Source organism: Macaca nemestrina, chromosome 7 (genome assembly GCF_043159975.1).
Source record: "Macaca nemestrina isolate mMacNem1 chromosome 7, mMacNem.hap1, whole genome shotgun sequence".
Lineage (NCBI taxonomy): Eukaryota > Metazoa > Chordata > Mammalia > Primates > Cercopithecidae > Macaca > Macaca nemestrina.
The window spans coordinates 145,223,475-145,237,560 of NC_092131.1; the positions used below are offsets into that span (position 1 = coordinate 145,223,475).

Here is a 14,086-nt window from a genome sequence, read left to right on the forward strand (position 1 = left end):
TATTGTTCTCATCTTAGACATAAGATAAACAGACTCAGAGAGGTTAAAATATGCTGCCCTAGGATCACATATCTAGTAAATACTAAAGCCAACACTAAACCAAAACTTTGTATCTCCAAACTGCTCCTCTTTCAAATATACCATCACAATGTATCTCTATTCTCCACTACCTTAAACAAACCATTCTACAAAGAATAAAAAACAGTGCATTAGTAGATACTCACTCAAATACCTACAAATGCTCTTTAACAACAGCCCAATCTATTTCTAAATAAACATACAAAATGAACTAATCATAACCCTTTCAATATTAGCATTAATACCTTTCATTTAATGAATTAAAAGTTCTGTTCTGTTAAAATATCTTCTGTATGTTTAACAACATTTTTAAACTACTTTTGGAATAAACATTTTCCATCCACTTTAACTTGTTTTTATAACTAAACACTAAATCTTTGAAAAAAGGGAAATAAAAAAATTAAAATTGTCCATACTATGAAGCAACCGTTCTTTTCTCTGACCTCAACTAAATGATAGCTGTGAATATTCCAGTATCTTCCAACTATCAAATTTCATATTCTTCCCAACGCACAAAGTCTAAAGACAGCTTAGCAATAAGACCACACAAAAAAAGAATTACGCTTTTATAAAGATATCTTAGGTTGTAGCTATTTATATTCAATGTCTTGAAATACTAAAGTCCTTAATTAACCATTTTATGGAGGCTTTTAATTACACTGTTTTCTCCTTAATAAAAATAAATCAGCCAGGCACAGTGGCTCACGCCTATAATTCCAGCACTTTGGGAGGCAAAGGTGGGCAGATCACCTGAGGACAGGAATTAAAGAACAGCCTGGCCAACACGGTGAAACCCCATCTCTACCAAAAATTACAAAACTAGGTGTGGTGGCAGGTGCCTGTAATCCCAGCTACTCGGAAGGCGGAGGCACAAAAATCGCTTGAACCCGGAAGGCAAAGGTTGCAGTGAAAGCTGAGATCGCACCACTGCACTTCCAGCCTGGGCGACACAGCTACATGCTGTCTCCCAAATAATAATAATTAAATAAATAAATCTTGAAGCACTTTTGGAGAATATCAACAGTACCCCATTTAAGACTTCTTTTTTTCTTTTTGTCACCTTGGCTTCAGATAAGACTTCTTATTACAACAAATTTCAAAGATTTCTAGAGATACTAAATTCCTCCTCAAGACAAACCATGCTCTTGTAGATTGGTATCAGTGCAGGTGCAACTACAACTGATTAGAGTTTGCTACTTCTGAGGGGCAATAAGAAACCACAGGCAAATGTATTTCACTGTTGATTTCTCTATTTCCTCTGTAAAATTAACAGTTACCAACTTCCTACAAGAGTTATGAAGCAAATAGCATATCAGTAAATATTTATGAAGTACTGTTATCTTCACTGATTTTGCTTTAAAACAGTAAGACTCCTCCCCTTCCCCCAATCATTCAGTGGACAAAGTCCTACTGCTATTATAACGTATTCCGCAAGTCTCCGGAGTCAAACTCAATGTGAATAGAGTCTGCTCACTACAGGCACTGTTCTTAAGCTTGAGAAGAGGGATTATACAAATATGAAGGCAAGAGAGACCCTGGCACTATGGCATGTTTTGTGTTCCTGCAGTACAGCATCTCAAACCCCTACAAACTTTAAATGGATTTAATTACTCAACATTGTATCATGGTTCTTAAGACATAACACTAGCAACAGTACAAGCAACAGGCTTGCAAAGCCACCAGAAAAGTCAATGGCCTACTGGTCTACCTCTCAAAACAGACTACCGCAAACTAGTTTATTATACACTTCATTACTACTTTCATAGTTTATATTAAACAGTAGTGCGTCTGAGCCAATAATAAGCTCCTGAGGAAAATTTCACACTCAACAGAATCATAACTTGTTTTTAATTAAGATGCCTGTAATGAGTGTATTTCAGGAATAAACATCATGCTACTAATCTATGAAAACTTTTCACCAATAAAAAGGAAAGAATAAAGTTTACCAAAGACTGATTTTGTGTGTTCCCTACAGCAAAGTATCTTGGTTCTACTTTTTCTTCTTGAAGATGACTATTAGGGTTTTCTTAACTGTTTGCTCTCAGTCAGAATTCAAAAGAGTATGGTCAGAGTTGAGGCTTCCTGGTAGCAGAGCTCATATAATGCTTCTTATGTATACAAAATGGGGACCAAATGAAAAGAACTCTACTCTCCTGATAGTACCCTGAAAATTTCTCCGCATGCTTTAACTGATCAGAGAAGTATCAGCACACTCGTTGGCCCAAAAGATGAGAAAGCTTCTCTCTCCTCAAAACAGATCTTGATTCCCTAAATCAATGTATTGGATGGACTACTCAAAGCATAAAACTCAGCCTGAAAAGCTTATATTCCAAGAAGAATTTGCTTTATATAAACAAGTCCACCACAATTTTTCTGTTCTGTATTTAAAATAATGAAGTCTTTAGTTTAGACTTTTGAGAACAAAAAGTTCTTACTGTGAGCTGAAAACAATCCCTGGGGTGGGGGGTGAAGGAAGGAGGGAGAGGAGGAGAGATAGACAGATCTCCATAATACCTTTTCTAAAATCCATGGGGCCAGGTGGGTTTTAGAACTGAGTTTTTCAGACTTTAGAAAGGAAACATAGTATATAGGTACATATGTCATATGCTACAAATCAGCTCCTGGCAACCACACAGGAACTAGGAAAATAGAGAATGTCAACGGCCTCCTTTCAGATAACATCAGATTTTGCCATCAAAATACTTCATGCTGAAATTAATTGTGGTTCAGATCTTTTTGGATTTCAAAATTGCAGATAAGGGGCTGTGGATCTCTAATAGGGAAAAGGGGATCTTGACAAATAATAAAATATGCTATCACCTAGAATAAAAAAAAATTGCTGATGCTTAGATAAAAGATATTTAGGATATTTAGGACCGTCTTGAAATGGCTCTAATTACCTACCTAATTGGAAAGTTATAATCATTTCAAGTTATATGTTCCTATCAAGAGATTCAACATGAAACACTTTTCCCTTTAACTTTATTCCCAACTGGGACTAACACTAAAAAACATTTTCTAAAATCTGAGTATGTCAGTACCAAGCAGATTAGTAAATGGGCCTCTGAACCACATGACAAAGTTGGCTAGATATAGTGGGGTTTCCAAATAGGAAAAACCTAGAAGGATCCTGCAGGAGAACTCAAAGATTCTTACCCTTGGCACAAGGGCCCATATAAGCTCAGATTCTCTAAACTGACCTGTGGCCAAACCACACTTCCATTCAAAGTGAGCCTAGCATTTTTTCTTCTCCAAAGGTACAAACAAACCGCTTACTTATCCCCAACTACCTCAGAACAACAACATGCCTCTGGGACCAAGAAGCTGGATAACGGTAATTCCCTCCCAGCAGGGAGACCTGCCATGCCTAACCAACATTCACAACTCTGGCCGACAGCAGCAGCGCATTCGCTCACTGACTGGAGCAGCCATGATTATATTAAGTCCAACCTGTGTTCATGTATCAGCTACCAATGAAGTGATGAAAAAGTAATTATGAGTCTATCTTGCTCATTTTTAAAGCCTGACAATAGCTCACAGGCAAAACTACCAGAAGCAAACAAACTGACAACCTTTGAGGGAGGCTGCCTCCACAAAGACTTCCATTTGGCAACTAGAATGATCTTCCATAGATTACCACAAATGTAGAGAAACCCCCTCAGTTCAAATTCAGGCACCTTCCTAATACCACAGAGCTGACAAAATGACATCTTGGGCCAAATCGTCCCAATTTTAATAACCAAAATATAGTAAGTTATGGTAGTAGTGTTTTTTTAAGAAAAAAAAAAGGTAGTATTTTCTGTCCTGTACCTTATCTCTAATTGTTTTATTACATTATGTTGAAGGTTTCATCCCTGAGTCACCACCCAATGCAATAAAAATTAGTAACCAATCTCTAATCCGTTTTCTTTTCTGTGTGATCTTTAAATGTGATCTTTAAGTCCCCAAGCAGCTTACAGTAGCTTAGATGACTCACCATAGTCTTTATGAGAGCACATTTTTAACCTGGAACACATAAGAGCACATTTTAAACATGCAACAAAAAAACCAAAGCTCTCTCTATAAAAATTACATTTTCTTTCCAAGTCAAGGGTATCTTTAAAAACTACAGGATGATCTGGCTGGAAACAGAAAAAAGTTTCAAGTAACAGTCATGTTATTAACAAAACTATCTGTGCTTCAGTTTATGAAAATAACAGTTTTCTTTCTACCAAAACCATGTTTCCCCCTGATGTAATGATCCCTTTTTACAGGCTTCTATAGGAGCAAGAAAAGGTGCATGAAAAAATACAGCTAAACATATGCTCTAGAGTTGGGCTTCTCATTAAGGATTGGCCAGCATTCCATTCCACCTTGACCCTTACCCTCAAAGATACAAACCAAAACGAGAGGAAGGTAATGCCATAAGCTGAAAATGATGCAACTTTAGAAATTCAGTTTTACTCAGTGATTAATGAAAACATATTTAAATTACTGCAAATAGTTGTGGTAGCAAGTAGAAAATAAAATGTACATGAATTTTTAAGATACAATTTCTTCCACTCACTTGCGACATGCTGCTTCAGGCTACCAAGGGAGTTTATGTTCCTTCTTCTCTGCCATTAAGAAAAAAAGTGAAGACGCTCTACCCTAGAGACTCTTAACATCCTCTCTAACCTGTTCCCAGGCGTTCTATCCTTTCAAGTCAGGTAATTTTTATTTTACTTAATTATTTAGACTATGCCTTACTCCAGAAAGAATTTCAAGTACCTGGAGAAATAATATGGACAAAATACTACATTTAAGTGGTGGCGATACCTAAGCATGGAAAAGGAGTTTCAAAAGGTGTACACATTCTGTTCATTATTCTGCACTCTACAAAGTAGAGTCTACAAAATAATAACATTAAGAAGAAATCAACTAAAAAAGAAAAGTTAAGGTTCTTAGGTACTTCATGACTTTTCAAAACTACTTATATGCCTGATAACTTCTCAGACTTCATATACACAATTTTATGGCACTAAAAGCAACTTTGATTTGTTGCTCTTGTAGGGGTATTTCCTCACTTCCAACCCCACAGACAAAACATTTCATTTTATCCAAAGTAAAATGAGATAATGCCCATAAATTGCTTATCACAATGCCTAGCATATAATAGGAATTCAATAAACACTAGCTATAATACTGGCTATATAATGATTTCTAATAGAATCATTAGTATTACCAAGAATACTAATTAGAAGATACCACAAATAATAGCAGCTACCATTTCTGAAGCAGCTTTGTAGGAGGAAATATATAGATAACCTTATTTAATCTTCACAAGGATTCCATAGGTGGGCATTATTACCCACTTTTCACAACTGAAAAAAGTATAGCTCTGATTACTTAAATGTCTTGCCTAAGGCCATCCTACTAGTAAGTTGCAAGTCATCGATTCCAATCCAGTTGTCTGGCTCCTGAGCCCAATTCTTTCCACTACACTATACTGCCTCTCTCACAAAAAGTCAGGAATTCAAGGGCTCTCTCACTGACAAGACTCCAATTAGATTCCACTCCACTTCAATAAGCACAGGTCAAAGAATGACAGGAATTCCCTCCAGTCACCACACAACACATTTGTATACAAGCACAAATGTGCTCCAAATGTCATAATGCATTCCATTCACATACTAATAAAATTTTGTATTGTTACATTAAATAATCAACCAAAGTCACTAATTTTATGCATGTAACTCCACCATTAACATCAATCCCTGGTCTGATAAATTATCTCCCTCTGTGTTCATTTCCCTAAGGGAATTCATTAGCTTTAATTATTAACTTGTAGGCACAAAAAACAAAATTTGCATCTCCTAACCAAAAGAAATCAAAATGTGGGCAAAAACATACACACAAAAAGGTGGTCAGTACTACATTATTTATCATATCAAAAAGCAAATTAACAAAAATCCCTAAATGTCAAGTAGTAAGAAAATGGATTTGTTAAGATATGCTATATTCATTCCACTTAAGAGCATGTAACTATTTTAAGCCAAGTTAATAACAGGAGAAAATGTTAATGGTAGAAAATTAAGTGAAACAAAAAATAGGACATAAATGAACTAACATTAAGTTACCAACTTTGTAAACAGAACTATAAGAAAAAAAAGACAAAAAGGAAATAAACAATTTTCTCTGGATAGTGAAATAAAGGTAATTTTTCCCCTTTTGCTTTTTCTGTTCTCCAATTTTCTTTTCAATTATGACTATGTAATAACTTTATATGCAGAAAAAAGATGGTCTTCTTTTTAACCAACATCTTTACTGAGCATACTTCCCTCATAAATCTTCAAATTAGCCAGAAGAGTCCCCGGTCATGTGAAATATAAAATGCAAAAAACAATTCAGCATCTTTATTACCTCCAGCATTGCTATCCTCCAATTATGTCAGAACTGCAATCTTGAGTCATTTCTCTTACCTACAGAAAGCCACTCCTTCAAATTCTATCAATCCTTCAAATTCTATCAATCCTTTACTTCTGATATTTTTCCTTTCTATTCCCTACACTAACACCAAATGCAATCCCTCACCAGCTCATCCTAGATTGGCATAAAGGCCTCCAAAGTAAATAAATGCCTTCCTTATTTTAGTGTCTCACCACTAACAATTTACTCCACCACAGCTAACTATGTGCTAGGCACTATTCTTGGAACTTTACATGTATTAACTCATTGAACACTCCTAACAACCTTATAAGGATAACTACTATTATTAGTCCTGTTTTACAGATTAAGAAACAAAAGCAGAGAAGTAACATACCCAAGATCACCCAGATATTCACTGGTAATTTCTGGATCTGAACACCTGTAGTCCAGCTCCAGGTAATATGTAAATATGAGCTCCCCCAGGAATTAAGGAGTGGTGACAAATAAAAACCAGCTTCTCTCTCTCTGAACTGTACAGGCCCTTGGATCAAGCTAAATTCTTATTTCCAGGTCTCTCCTCATGCTATTCCTCAACTGGAAGACCAGTTCTTCTCTTCCCTAATTCATTGTCCATATCTCCATCACAACTTAACTCTAAACTCAATATTTTTGAGTTTTCCTTAAGCCAGTTCCCTGACTCTTCAGCACAGCCTCTTTCTTATGGACTCAATGTGAACTACAATAATGTGTGTTTGCTGACATATTCTATGTTAAGAGAAGTATTTTACTTCCCATCTAATAATAAATGTCTCCACCTTTTTTTTTTGACAGTCTCCCTCCGTGCACCCAAGAGGGAGTGCCGTGGCGCAATCTCGGCTCACTGGAACCTCTGCCTCCTGGGTTCAAGCGGTTCTCCTGCCTCAGCCTCCCCAGTAGCTGGGACTACAGGCACGTGCCACAACACCTGGCTAATTTTTTGTATTTTTGGTAGAGACAGGGTTTTGCTACGTTGGCCAGGCTGGTCTCCAGCTCCTGGCCTCAAGTGATCTGCCTGCCTCAGCCTCCCAAAATGCTGTGATTACAGGCATGAGCCACCACGCCCGGGGAAATGTCTCCACTTTTTCTGAGCAATGACCTTCTCCATTTCCCATCTTCCCAAAAACTGCTAGAAGAATGCATAGGTAGATACTAAATAGTTAATTGATAAAAATGAGATACTTATGGCACAACTATTTAACAAAGGAAACTGTCATTCATTAGTATTTTGAACAAATACATTTAAATATTTGTCTTCTCATTATCTTCCCTAAACACAAACACTTTTAGATTTGCAATTTCAACATTCCCATCCATAAACATACTTTCAAGTGATACCCAAAAGCAGTCTTATTAAATGATCTTTTAAAAAGGCATTCCGGCCGGGCGCAGTGGCTCAAGCCTGTAATCCCAGCACTTTGGGAGGCCGAGACGGGCGGATCACGAGGTCAGGAGATCGAGACCATTCTGGCTAACACCGTGAAACCCCGTCTCTACTAAAAAATACAAAAAAAAACCCAGCCGGGCGAGGCGGCGGATGCCTGTAGTGCCAGCTACTCGGGAGGCTGAGGCAGGAGAATGGCGTAAACCCGGGAGGCGGAGTTTGCAGTGAGCTGAGATCCGGCCACTGCACTCCAGCCCGGGGGACAGAGCAAGACTCCATCTCAAAAAAAAAAAAAAAAAAAAAAAAAAAAAAAAAAAAAGGCATTCCACACATTGTCCAGAAATACCACTTTTTTTTCTTTTTCAGGAGAGCCTTTCTAATAGTGTTACTTTTACTTTCTTTCAGTGAGATTACCCAAGTCTTTGACAACACTAGGCAGGCAATGACATTCCAGGAAAGATTACCAATTGTTTAAGAGCAGAAAAGACTATATGGCTTTAGTAAGACAGTATTATTTACTGCCCAAATAAGTGTAAAATTTGAAAGTTGTTTATAGTCAAGGTTGGATATCTTCATCTTTATCTTCCCATTTCAAAAGGCTTGTTTAAAAACTCAAAGATATAGCAAAGGATATCTTGAAGACAGAAACTTGAATTTGTGTTTAAATGGCTAATGAAAACAAAAATATTAATCGTAGGTATGCCTCACTATATACAATAAACAAGCCCCTAAAATGTTGTGATCTAATCAAATTGTTTTTCAAATCCATGACAAGCAATGAGTACGGCTGGTGGGGAAGGGAGAACACCATTTTTTTGTTGTTTGTTTGTGTTTTTGGAGACAAGAGTCTCACTCTGTTGCCAAGACTAGAGTACAGTGGCGCCATCTCAGGTCACTGCAACCTCTGCCTCCCGGGTTCAAGCAATTCTCCCACCCCAGCCTCCTGAGTAGCAGGTGCCCACCACCACGCCCAGCAAGTTTTTGTATTATTAGTAGAAACAGGGTTTCACCATGTTGGCCAGGCTGGTCTCAAACTCCTGACCTCAGGTGATCCACCCACCTCGGCCTCCAAAGTGCTGGGATTAAAGGCATGAGTCACCGCACCCGACCTTGTTTTTCAATTGTTCAGGAATTGTTCTGAAAAGTATACAATACTCATGGTTGTAATCTTGTCTCTAATTTTTATGTTTTCCAAGTTTGAATTTTCATATACAGGTTTTCTCTAAAACACTCCCTTGCTACCTTTTACCTTAAATGAGCCACTTAATACCAGACCATATTTGTCCTAAAATATATTTTTCCTCACACACCTGCTAACTCTGTGGTTACTCTCATTAATCACTACAGCTTACCTGAAGCAAATGTCTAACATGGCTCAATATTAACAAGTATGTATTACTACAAATTATAGCTATTATAAATTTCAACACTAATATGTACATCATATGAACCACACCCTACTCTTAACCTTAAAATACCTTAAGTGAAAGGTCAGACCTGGTTTCCTCTCTCAAATCACCACTTCTATTTCTATTATAGTTCTGTAAAAACCCACAGTGGTACAATTTTGGTTTTCTCTTGATTTTGTTCTTGATATGTTCAAGTAATGCTATGGCAACTTGAAAAGCTTACTCCTCGTTTAACAGGGTAAGAAGGCATTTAGTAATCTTGCCATTTTTTAAAATTACTTGAAAAGTGGATGCAGTTATAAAAGGCCAATACCAAGAATCCCTGGGGTGACAGAACAGTTTCTGTATCTTGACTGTATCACTATCAATAACCTAGTTGTGATACTGTACTAATTTTGCAAGGTGCTATTATTGCAGGAAACTGGGTAAAAGGCATATAGAATCTCTGTATAGTTTCTTACAACTGCATATGAATCTATAACTACCAAAAAATAAAAATACTGAAGAGTAATTTAATGAGAATTCATTTTGCTGGCCCTATGTCAGTATTTTCAAAAAGCCTAGAAGTACATCTAAAAATTTCCCCCCCGACCAAAAAAGATCAGTAACTGAAAAATGAAAATCTGTATTCCTTTTTAAAAATTAAGAGCCAGTAAATACTTCCTACAATTATCTCTGAAAATTTTGGGCAAAAAGAAACCTATACTGTTACAAAAGTCTGAATTCAATAAGAAAAAGTAAAGCTTTACTTAATACTCAAAATGACATTCTAGATAGAAATATCAGAGAGATGCTCAATATCTACAGATGGCTTACAAAATGACAACATCCCTTACTATTCGGATTCCAAAACAAAGGAAATTTTCAGATATCATAACAAACACTTAAATCTACTAAAAACTAAACCCAAAATCACAATTTAGACATACACACTCAAACCCTAAAGTTGAGGACATGGATTTAAACATCTGAACCATTTCCATGTTGTCAATCCTTTTAACAAACTTTCTACACACTGCCCTTTCTTTCTAAACACTGCCCTAATCAGAGTACCCCACTTTTCACTCCTACAGAAAGAAAAGCTTCTCTCAAGGTCACTTTAGGAACACTTCACACAGCCCATCATACCAAGTGAACAAATTCACTCTCACCATAATGCAAAGAAAATTTTAACACCTTGATGAAGGAATAACATAACAGATCCTCAAGACAAATTAGTAGTAAACACACCTTTATCTTTTCCATAGTGACTTCTGACACACAAATAACTCAGCTATCATGAGTTATTTGTTTTGCTTCAGGAATAAGATTAAAGATAACATCACATACTATAGTATATATATTCTTCCAGTTAAAAAAGTTTCTGAAGGTATTATATATTGTTTCTCAAAAACAGCCCACTGTGAAATTGAGTCTTCCTCAAAAAGGACAAATAAGAAAGGAAATTACAATACCCAACTATAAACTCTAGTTTTCATAAGTCAAACAGCATGAGGTTTTTATAAATATTACTCCAAAGACAAAACAGAAAACAAACAAAAAACTCTAATCTTTACTACGGCAGCTCTTCAAAAGGAAAGTCAGATCTTTAGCTCCTTAATAGCTGCAAATACATAGGCATTAGGGTGTATTACATAATATCCTTTGAAATCAGGGCAGAAGATTATTCAAATGTCAATAAGGTATACAAATATAAATTATATAACTAAAATAATGTTACTATACCAATTTCTTTTAGACATTCCCTTTAAGAAATGGCCACAGAAAAATTATATCTACCAGTACATCTTGATTTGAAAAACAATCACATGCCATTTTCTCTTCCCCAAATTCAAATTCATTCACTAATTTATTAAAAGTCACAGCTTATTACAACTTTTTGTAGCATTTAAAACAAAACACACAGATAAATAATGCTAAGTTCACTGCATACAGGTGTATAAGTTCAAATCTTTCAATGGATAACAAATCTAACTTTTAAAACTAAAAGTTCCTACTCCAAATAATCAAATACGGTGATCATTTGTAATGTAGAAAAATAATTTTTTCTTTGTGTAACGCAACATACTAAAAGTAGTCCAAAAATTGCTCCAATGTCATGCTTGTAATCCATATCCCGGTTCATATATATATACTTTTAAATTTCACAGACTACATAAATCCTTCTTAAGTTTAAAAAGTGAAATAAATATAATTGCCTTTATTCTAAAAATAGAATGCACTTCTAATAGCAAGTTCCTGGAGTTCATGTTTGTATCAGTGAGTGTCCAGTTATATATATTTACCACAATTTAAGCTGGAACAGTAGGCAACAGTAATATCATGACTTATTTTTAAAAAATACTAAGCATCATCTACTATGTATTCGTCAAAGTAAATTTGAAGGTTCCTGAGAATGAATTATCAGTTGCAAAAAATGAGATGTATCAACACCAGTAAAGAAATACAGCCATCTTCTACAACTTTAAAATTATTAAATTTTCTCCCCCCACCACAAAAAAGTAACAACTTTCAAATGATTACCAGTAAAAGGAAGGAGATGAGAGAAGAGTTGGGACTTGGCTATCGTTTCATGATGTCCTTTTGATCAAGAATAATATTAGTCTTTAACCTACTTAAAATTCAAAAAAACACCTTCATTTCACTCACTTAAGATGATTAAGGACATACTATACTTTCCCCACAAGCTGTAATTTCATAATTAAAAATGAATTTTAGTAAATTAAATTAGTATACAATTTTTAAAAACAAACTTTTTAGAATGTAAAGTGGTATGAAGTGTTTAGGTGGTTATGAAATTAACCTTATTTTCTGATGTTTTATTCTCACAGTATTTTAAGAAATCAACTATTATTTTACCAGGGGAAATAAAAAGCACCCATCAAAGAGGAATTACTGAGTTTCAGCCCAGAGATCTGACAGTTGGTTTTCTTAAGATGATGCTGTCATAGCTTCAGTTATTTTTTTCATCTCTGAGCACAAAGAAATAAATTTAAATTAAATAAAAAGTTATAGCTTTTGTACACTGGAATGAACCTTGCTTCTAAAATATTTTAAAATTAGGAGTTTTTAAAAGTTAAAAAAATGAAAAAATGCACTTTTAAGAAAAATTGGATAAATGTTTTAAAATGGAGCACAGTAGTCATAAATGTACTGAAAGTAAACTTAAAGAGCACTAGTCTGTAGATCTACTTTAACTTACTCTAAACATTACCAGAATGTAATATGGATATAGGACAGAATTCAGTCATCTAATAGGTATTTACAAATAAATCTAAGTTTCTATTCATTTTGAAAAGTTAACCCACTAACATTTTAAATAATTGTCAACGAAACTACTGATTTCCTACAGATTTCTGAGGGAACTGTCATCTTTTAAAATTAATAAATCTTACTAATTATCACTTGACTCAACTCCACCTTTTATATACATATATTCAATAATATTTAAATGTCACGCTTTCTATTTTTCTACTAAAATGTATCACACCACCAAAATATGAGTCTTTAGTTTAAGACATCATCTTACCTGATCCACTGAATTGACTGCTTCCCAGTGTAGTTGGTCTAGTTTTCCCACTATTAACAGGTGGGGAAAACATCTGCGAAATAACCCAAATATATCTGTTAGTCCTGAAATTCTTCTAGATTCCTTGCAAACAAAAGTCCACCAAAAGTCATTTATCAGTCATTATACTTCGAAGGAAAGTTAAAATAAAATTGGAGATACATTCAGATCCAGAGAGGCAAATACACTGAGTGATACTATTTCCTAATTAATTGGAAATAATGGCTACATTTTGTTCTGAAGACCCGATCATTTACATGGAAGATTCCAAGATTATTAAGTTTACACAGTATATTATTATCCATGATCTTTACTGTGGAACTAAGTGAATCTCATTACGTTTACATTACATCTTAATATACACACAGTCAGAATTATGGTCAATGAAATTACTACATACAGTAAGGATTATAACTGAATTGTATAAAGCAGGTATAGGTGCTGCCTCCTAACAGCAGTTAATAAAGGAATTAGACCCATTAAAAATAAAAGCAGTGGGCCCTTCGGTTTCAGTTGATGGTTTTAAGTCATTTCCCATGTTAAGAACATAATACACACACACGTGTGTGTGTGTGAAGGCTAGAAATTCTAGCTCTGGACTACTTTTCTTGTCGCTGACATCTTTCAGGTACCATAAACTACATCTGATATTGGAAAGGAAAATGGTGAGGAGTGTTGAAGAAAAAAACAAATTTTCATATAAAGTCCAAGATTCCTAATAATCATCGGGGTGGGAGGGTGACTCAACCAAAGGTCATAATTACATTGTTCTCCTTTTAACTGGTTAAATCAAATGACCCCTCTGGCATTAAAGTTTTAAATGTGCAAGTCTAGACATTACATCAAAGTTCAGGTGTCCAACTTGGGAGAGCTGGACTCCGGCCCTGAGAACTACTGCTCAAGCAGATGGAGTTCACGGTGCCTAGTCCCCACGTTGCTTCCCTCCACCTTTTTTTTTTTTTTTTTTTTTTTTTTAATCCTCAGCAGAACCCCAAGATGTCGTAGAAAGCTCTCATACCGCACTGAAGTCCAGCAGGTCGCTCAGCTCCTTGTCGGTCCCTATAGCGGCCATGCGTTGTTGCTGGGGATTCATCTTCGGCCACTTCTAGCAGGTCCTAGGGTAGAGGAAACGGGCTCAACGAGAGACCACCGAGGCCCAAAGTGTGTGAGGGGACACAGAGCCGTACTGGGGAAGATTACGGAAGAGCGCTGGGGGCGCCGGGA

At 35.8% G+C, this 14,086-nt stretch overlaps 1 protein-coding gene across 5 annotated transcripts in view; it reads right to left on the bottom strand.

Moving 5' to 3' along the window:
• Nucleotides 1–14,086, bottom strand: part of LOC105489751 (transcription factor 12) — a 366,026-nt gene that overhangs the window by 350,803 nt on the left and 1,137 nt on the right. For all 5 annotated transcript variants that reach the window (XM_011754809.3, XM_011754800.3, XM_011754791.3 and 2 more), the window contains exons 2-3: nucleotides 13,881–13,977; nucleotides 12,824–12,896 (exon numbers count right to left, since the gene is read on the bottom strand). In XM_011754809.3, coding sequence (XP_011753111.1) covers nucleotides 12,824–12,896; nucleotides 13,881–13,955 — 148 coding nt within the window. In that variant the 5' untranslated portion in view covers nucleotides 13,956–13,977. The remainder of the gene's footprint in view (nucleotides 1–12,823; nucleotides 12,897–13,880; nucleotides 13,978–14,086) is intronic.